The 8,217-nt window shown below is 40.4% G+C and overlaps 1 protein-coding gene across 5 annotated transcripts in view; it reads right to left on the reverse strand.

Moving 5' to 3' along the window:
- Positions 1–1,993: 1,993 nt before the first annotated feature.
- The window catches only part of nap1l4a (nucleosome assembly protein 1-like 4a), a 14,414-nt gene continuing 8,190 nt past the window's right edge, over positions 1,994–8,217 (reverse strand). For 4 of the 5 annotated variants that reach the window (XM_020613800.1, XM_020613802.1, XM_020613803.1 and 1 more), the window contains exons 9-14: positions 8,019–8,164; positions 6,389–6,408; positions 6,165–6,284; positions 5,396–5,431; positions 5,166–5,225; positions 1,994–3,556 (exon numbers count right to left, since the gene is read on the reverse strand). In XM_020613800.1, the coding sequence (XP_020469456.1) occupies positions 3,518–3,556; positions 5,166–5,225; positions 5,396–5,431; positions 6,165–6,284; positions 6,389–6,408; positions 8,019–8,164 (421 nt within the window). In that variant the 3' untranslated portion in view covers positions 1,994–3,517. Of the gene's footprint in view, positions 3,557–3,925; positions 3,961–5,165; positions 5,226–5,395; positions 5,432–6,164; positions 6,285–6,388; positions 6,409–8,018; positions 8,165–8,217 lie in introns of all 5 variants that reach the window. The other variant, XM_020613804.1, reaches the window with a different exon arrangement.

Below are 8,217 nucleotides of genomic sequence, written 5' to 3' on the forward strand. Positions count from 1 at the left end.
AAAGCACCTCAGGGCCAAGAGTGGGACGGGTGGGTGCAGCTGCAGCTGGGAAGAAGACTGCATCCTTCACACTTCTGCTGGATGAGGATGAGACGACAGCAGACGTTTAGGGATAATCCCAACAGTCTGAATACATCTCTTTGTTCTGCTGCACAGTGTAGAGACCGTCTCCTAATAGATTTCTTTTATGCTTGTTGATACAGTTAAACATCCTCTGTCCATCCATCCCTGCACACACACACATACACACTTGAGAATACATCAAAGAGAGCATGAGAAGCATGCAGAAGCCTCAGTGTATTCTCAGTCTCCTTCTGTCAACAGGACCAAATGAGATGATCTGCCTCATGAATAGTCCGTTCAGTTCCAGAGATCCTTCTCACTGTATGGATCTCAACACGTCACCTTTCCATCGCAGCAGGGTGTGTCTGGTGCTGCACCTGGGTTTGCTTGTGATCTAAAATGTGAAAAATATTGTTCATAATGTAGACGGAAACTATTCAAACATAACTTCAGGCACTCTTCTAATCGAGTCACTAAACCTCAAGCCTCGAGTCCCCAGTGTTCGAGCCTATTATATATATCTATATATTATATACACCATATTTTCTGAGATGCCTTAGTCTGATAGGTTTACACATGTACAATTTATCATGTCATATGTGTATGGTGTGCTACTACTTGGTTATGTAACTATACTGATGGTATACATAGCAAATTGATGCAGACACCTTAGATATTAGTGTAATCCATAAGCAGAAGGCTCAGAAATCAGCCTTCAGACACAGACTTCTTGTTATACTGAGACAATCCTGTCACCCACAGTGGCCTCAGTATGAATAGTGTCTTGTTCACAAGTCTGCAGAACAAAATTCCAAAAAGTACATTGAGACTGGAGAGATTTCAGTCCATCATTTGTCTATGCCGTTCCCTTCCAAGCATCAAAACCCTCATACGTTTTTAGAAATTATATTAATAAAAGTACTATGCCTTCAGTGTTGACAGTGACCTAGTCTGTCACCATCTTGATCTAATCCAGATTTTTGTTTTCTCACATGATCACGTTATCCCCTCTGTTCCCATGAAGATACAAGTTTATTAAGTGCTGCCGAACAAGGTGACAGGAAAAGAAAGCACCTGTCTCTCAGCACTTGGCAGAAAAGTTAGGTTGCTAGGACACACAGTCGCCATCCTCCTTCAGAAACTTCAGAGTACTCAGCCCTCATTTCCCACAATACATTATAAGGGGCTCTCTGAGGAGCATACATGCTGCCTCTATCAGCAAGACAGGATTCCAGACATTCTGGCTGTCTTGACTGACGCTGGGCAGACTGTAAGTAAATTCCTCCAGCCTGGATACAACGTCACCATGCAAACAAAGGATCCATTTCTCTGCTCAGCACTTAGAAACCATGACCGCACGCTTTGCTCTAAGCACTTGCCAATCATCACCTGCTACCTAATAGTGAAGTCAGTGTGTGTGGCTATTCAGTGTCCTGTCACATTGTGCTGTCAACAACAAATACATTCAGTCAAGGAAAGTTACCCGTGCACACAGTCTCTATAGCGAGAGCAATGTGAACTGGTCAGCAAGACCAGTCTTACTGGGCACTACTGGGCCAGAGCTTTCTCAACATGTCTGTTCACAGAAAACCTTACATGTCACTTTTGGCAAAGCGCATGTTCATGATGGCTGCATCCCATTTAGCTCCTTCAGTTTCAAGGTCCTGGTACTGTGCATGCTGTCTGTCACACTAACAAGTCTGGGTGTCTGCTGTTACTCTGTGAACCTAAAACTTTACTTCCACAACTTTCTTAGTCACCAGGCAACAGCAGCATCCCCTGTCCCCTGAACTGACATGTAACCTGTAGTTAAGGGTTCAAAGTGGTCACTCCTTTAAAGGGGCCATAAGGTGAAAAGGTCATGAACCTCTGCTTTACCACACTAGTAAACCCACAGATGACACGCAAACACATACACAAAACAACACACTTCCATGTTTCACAACTTTAATAGAATATTTTAACTCTGTACAAATTGAAAAGAAATATTGCGCAAGTAACAAATTGTAAATAAGAACCCAGTTAAGGCCATTGCTAGCACACGGTCCAATGTAATAGATGTGACAGCGTCAACCGTGGCTCGGAGATCTGTCTAACAAGATCTACAATCATTCTTTTTAAAAAGACAGAAGGGGTGGGTATTATTCACTGTAGCTGCTATCGATTACCAGTCACTCAGGCAAAGGTATCCAACTAAATATGCACATATTACATTGGCAACATCCTCCATTTGTTTCCACAGACACTCTACTGAATCATTAGACACTAACAGAAATACTCATATCCTCTTAAACAACTTTAAACAATGAGTTAGGTTACATGTTAATAAAAAAGACAGGGTGTGTTGTCTTTCATTTTGGCTCCTTGGCAACATAATTCCCATTTGATCTGAACATGCTGCACCTGGTCCGAATGACATTTGTTAAGGACTAGATATATACCAGAAGTGGTACCTTATAACCAGCCACACAATGTTGAGGGGTAGTCATTGGGTCTGCTCAGATCTGTCATCACTGAGAAAAATATTCAGACTACATGTGATGCTTGGATTTCATGGGTGGCTGGGCAAACAGGGAAGAGCAATACATTTCTGAGGTGTAACCACATGCCCGTCACATGGTCTTAGAGTTGAGTGTCCACTCAAGTGCTCAGGTTAAATTGCTTGTAAAGCCCGACAGCTGGGCAAAAGTGAGCAATACTAACAGAAAATGCAATTCTTCAGTGACTTTTTGATCAGTTAAAAAATGACTTGGCAGTATTTGTGTTTTGATGACCTAATCAGCTCAAATAAGATTTGACACAATGACCCTCTAACTGTGGCTGGGCCTTAAAAAGTTCCCAGAATGCACCACCTCATACAGCTGCATGACACCAGAATAAATAACCCAATGGCATGACAATAAACATTAAAAAATGTAAATTTAATTCAAAATGATACATTGCATGTCTCTTAAAAACACCATAACAAAAGAAAAACACTTCAGCAACCCCAGTGAAAGATTAAGCCAAACTTGTTCAACAGTTTCCTGGAAAACTATCACTTCTCTTGATGGCATTAAAAAACCCTGAGTAACTGATTTATATCCATGGAAACTAAACGTGAAATCCATTCCTGTCCTGTTTTCCAGATGACGATGTTCTGAGTTTCCTGGCAGTAGTAAACTACTCCACCTTACCAAAGAACAAGACTGTCCCTATGTGATGCCATGGCATTTTAGAGTCAAGCCACTTCCCGCTCTTAACTCAAATGAAACCGAATTAAATGGGCCGAGATGAGTGCAAGACAAAAGAAAAACAAGTCATGCACATAGTAAAAACACAGTTTGGTTTGCGTTCTATTGCGTTCAGATGAGAGTCTATAAAATGGCAGAACCTGCAAGAGTAGGAGGACTTGTTGATTGGCTAAGAACTGATTTGATAGACAGCAGGTCTCCACCTCCCCTGATCACCATGGTTACTGCTGTTTGCATTCAGCAGGCTGGGGTTGTTCTTTCTGTGGGGAATAGACAGAGGAACCACATTAGAAAATAAGACAGAAAAGCTAATGAAGCCTCTAGGCATTAACAAGAAACTAGAAGCTAAGAAGAAAGCTGACACTTAAGAACGGAAGCATCTGGTTTGGTAGAGCAAAGAGAACAATGTTAGAAACCTGGGATAGGACTACTGGAGGGACAACAGCTGACAAAAGGAAAGACGGGAACAGGCAAACAGAAGTCAAGATGCAAGTTAGGCATCCTAGACGCCCCCCAGTACTGAGAGAATTAAGGATGTAGTGAAAGAGAGAGGCAGCCAGGATAATAAACCAAAGCCAGTGGAGAGGACAGCGCATGTTTGCAGGACACCATCCTCATTTCTCCCTTACCTAGAAATACATGGGGTGAGAATGACTGATTATGCCTGTAATGGAGGGGGGCCCAGGAGAGGGAGAGACAACAATACACACAAGTTTAACTGTCAGATTCAGAAATGACACGGAGCATCAGCAAAACATTGCTGAGGTTGGTGAATGAGCAACCTGAATTCCTGAAGCAAAATGAGTAAGCGATGAGCTGCCATCAGGTACCATGAGAGAGAAAACACAGCCAGCTCTTAATGAAGCATCATTTTTAGTCACTCCCACAAAAACCGATCACAGGACATGTTATGCACATTGTCAGGCTGGAACAGCTCATAATGGTGCATCACCATGTTAACTAAACACCAACACAAACGCTTCTTTCTCTGGCTGTCATTGCACAGTATTTGTAGCCTCAGAAAGTAAGTGCAGAAAAAGCAAACACAAAGGGAGAATTTTATCTCTGCACATGTGATGATACTCAATAATTAAGAACACAGTAAATGACCGAGTATCACTATGAGGTGTCTTCACCTCAAAGGGAAAAAAAAAAAAAAAAAAAAAAAAAACATGCTCGAGCCCTTGTCTCCAACTTTTGAGTCCGAATGCAGTCAACGCTCGAGTCCAAGTTGTCAGTGCTCGAATCCAAATTGATTCACAAGTCCTGAAAATCTGGACAAGTCCAAACCTTGGACTCGAGTACTACACCACTAACTGACACAGTTCCTTTTGTAAAATTAATTGCTAAGAAAATATTACACAAAATACCAGTCAAACATTTGGACACGTTTTCCCATTGAATTGAATGGGAAAGTCCAAACATTTGACTGGTAGTGTACTTTGTGTACACTGACCCATCATTAGTGTGCTTATATTTAGCAAACTGCAGTATGTCAGACTGACACCAGTACAGTATTTTGTTGTGAGCTAGTATAAAAGACAAAGTTGGACTGAATTGTATATTCAGTCCAGGTACCAGACAGTGACACCATCTAGGGTATATTAAATAATGATGGCCGACTCACGCCAGTGGCAGGGGCTCACTCAGTGCTGCCAGTTTCAGTCACTTCAGTCTGTACTACGATGGGTGCTGTCTGAATGTTGACCCTCACTGACACAAACACAAGTCTTCATACAATGTTTATTTGGTGGCTTTTGATTACACAGTAGATATAACAGTTCAATTTGTGATAACAAACTGTCTTTATATATTTTTTAAATTAAATATTAAAGATGAAGAAAAAAGAAGCGCAGGATAAAAACTGACCTTGGGGTCCAAGTCTCCCTCATCATCATCATCATCATCATCACCTTCTTCATCCTGCTCCTGAGACACAAAAACAAGACAATTCCACATGATGCTACAAACCCTTGTAAAAAAAAAAAAACAAAAAAAAAAAAACATGATTCCAATTTGGAAAATGTGTATGGTGGTACACTTGTGCAACAAAGTCCCAGCTATGTGGGATTTCAGATCAAACGTTTGACAAAACCAACCTCTTCATCACCCTCTTCCAGCTCCTCCTCTTCAAACTGCAAAAATCATCAATAAAATCAGTCAACATTCACAAGATTCAATCTACAAACTAGGCCTGGAGAAAAATAAACAAACACGTTTCAGATTAATTACAATTCTTACAAGTCCAGATATCACTATTTGCATGTGCACATTTTCTCTGTAAACATGTACAACTGTGCTAAATGTTACGTGCATACAGAAATTCAAATATAATAAAATATCCTTTTGGTGGAAAAAGGAGCTAACGCTTGCTAGCAGCTGTCTGCAGATGTGTCAGGCTGATGGCAACACAAACAGTGCAGATGAATCAGTTTCTGTCACAAATGTGCTCAAACTGATCATTAAAGTGGACGTGGACTTAGTTGAAGCATCTGCTGCTGTATGTAGCTGTATGAGATAGCATGTATTTTCAAATTATTTGTAAGGATGACACCCTTGTTAGTGGTGCAGGGTTTTTATTATTCCCACTCAACTGTTTTGCATGTGCACCTAAATAATATTGATTTGTCATGTTTAAGTAGTTTTGCATTTTCTGTGGAAAATAAATCCATGAAATTTTGTCCATAATGTGAAGTTCACATAGTTTTATAAATCAAATAAAAATTCATGGAACCAAAATTTATCAAACAGGAAATCAGTATCAATATCCAGCCTTACTACAAACATCCAATCTTGTGGCTTGAGTATTGAAGCTTTTCTGTGTTTGTGTGCGAGAGATCCCCCCCCCCCAACAAAAGAAACACTCACACTTTCGTCATCTTCCAGGGCCTCTCCAGTGAAATACAGCACTGCTCTGGGAATTATTCTCTCACGGAAGAAATGACCAATCTCAAAGTCTGTGGCTAGGGTGAACTCAGACTCTTCATCCTAGGAAATATCACAGACCTACAGCTACTAATCTGACAGACAGTAATGGAAAAACTATAGAATGAGGGGTGACTTTATGAAGAATTAAGCTACACTGTACTCACCATTTCTACACCTGGTGAAGCTGTAAGGGAAAGCACATGTAAATTTAAGTAATAAGCACCTCAACACACTCCTTAAAATTACAAAAATATATATATTTTAAAGGAGTCATGAAAAGTGGTAGGTTCATGTTTTAATTACCACTTAGGTCAACAGTCACAGTGCGGATGTTACATGTTTGAGTTGCACCTAGGGTGGCGTTTGCATTTGCTGTAACTCAATCAACATCTGAGAGTCCATTTAAGGCAAAGACTATAGTTATGATAAATGACATCACAACTTGAGATCACACCACAGATGCAGTGACATGCCATTAGCAAACAGCTGTGCTCCACCACCCTGACAATAAACTGACTCCTCCTCCTTCAACAACACAGTAATAGGGGAAACTGCATTGAATGATGGTTCTGTGCACATCACAGTGTGAGCACACCTAATGAAACCTTCAACCAGTAAAGAAATACGCGACAAATCCTTTCACATGTCTGAGGAGGACCATGCTTCAGTTCGGTCACATGCCGTTTGTGTGGGTTATCACATGATCAAGGAATTAATGGACATCCCAGCCCTGGAGCTACACACCTGAATCCACGTGACAGAGCTATTTATATTCACCAGTCATATACTGAGGCATGACTGAACCTGTGAAACATTTGCTCAGCCAGTGAGTGATCAGGTCAACTTCTCAAAGTCAGAATGAGACCAGACATGTCAGAGAGGCAAGTTGACTAAACACAAAAGACATTAAATAAAAGTATATACTTCCTTACTGATACTCTGAAAGAGGATTATTCATTTCAAGGTATCCGACTTAAATGATATGTCGCTGTTGCACTGCACCAGTAATGTTACATTATGTACTAAGGTTTTAGTTTTATCATGCAAATAAACTAGCATTAGACACAGTTATTATATAATGTAACATTTGTTATTCTGTTGAACACAACTAAAAGTGTTTCCTTCAATTAATCTTTGGTATTTCCTCCACTCTGAGTACTGCATTTGTGATTTGTCCACTTTTACTACTGCTTCTTAATTTATTCTTTCAGTTCTCTTTGATACATTTATTCTTGAAAGACATGTGAAAAGTAGACTTAGTACTTAAGAATTATTTCCAATGCAGCTCCATAATGTCTAAGATAATTTAAGACAGTGGCTAGACAGACTGTGCTTTTATTAGCGGTCTAAGATGATCAGGAAATAATAAAACCAAAGTTACAAATATGAGTGAGCATAGCTTTGTGTACTAAGTCCAACTCCAGTGAGCAACAGCCAGGCTACAGGTGCCACCCACACACTGCTTAGTGACTGTACATGGTATAGGTTTCGGGCGCCATCTGCTGCTGAATTCAGCTCTATGCAGTGACAAATGCTAAAACCATGTGACATGCATGTTGCTGTACTGTGGAGCAGGTGCATTTGTATGTGGCTCTCCCTCTGTTTTCTCAAGGATTCTGTATACAACATGAGTACAACACTAACAGAGCAGAGTTTTGAGTTTAAATCGTTACTGGTGTGTGAGATGCATACACATTTGTTGAAAGAAGTAAGAGTAATTACTCCGACTTACTGACATTTACATTTCAGAAGAAATTTGCAACATATTGTGTGTTTATTTCTGGGTGATCTCACCTTTGATAGGATTAAAGAAATTGAAGAAAGAGTCATTGGGGACCTGTTTGGTAACAGTGCGAACAGTGCCACGGCCTTTATGCTTCTGCTTCTTCTTAATAGTTTTCACTGTGACATCCTTCCCTTTGTGCCAATCTATCTGACAGCTAGAGCAAGAAGGTGTTAAGAGTTAAGAGGCAGAAGAAAGCAAGACAAAAAG

Source organism: Monopterus albus, unplaced genomic scaffold (genome assembly GCF_001952655.1).
Source record: "Monopterus albus unplaced genomic scaffold, M_albus_1.0 scaffold138.1, whole genome shotgun sequence".
Classification (NCBI taxonomy): Eukaryota; Metazoa; Chordata; class Actinopteri; order Synbranchiformes; family Synbranchidae; genus Monopterus; species Monopterus albus.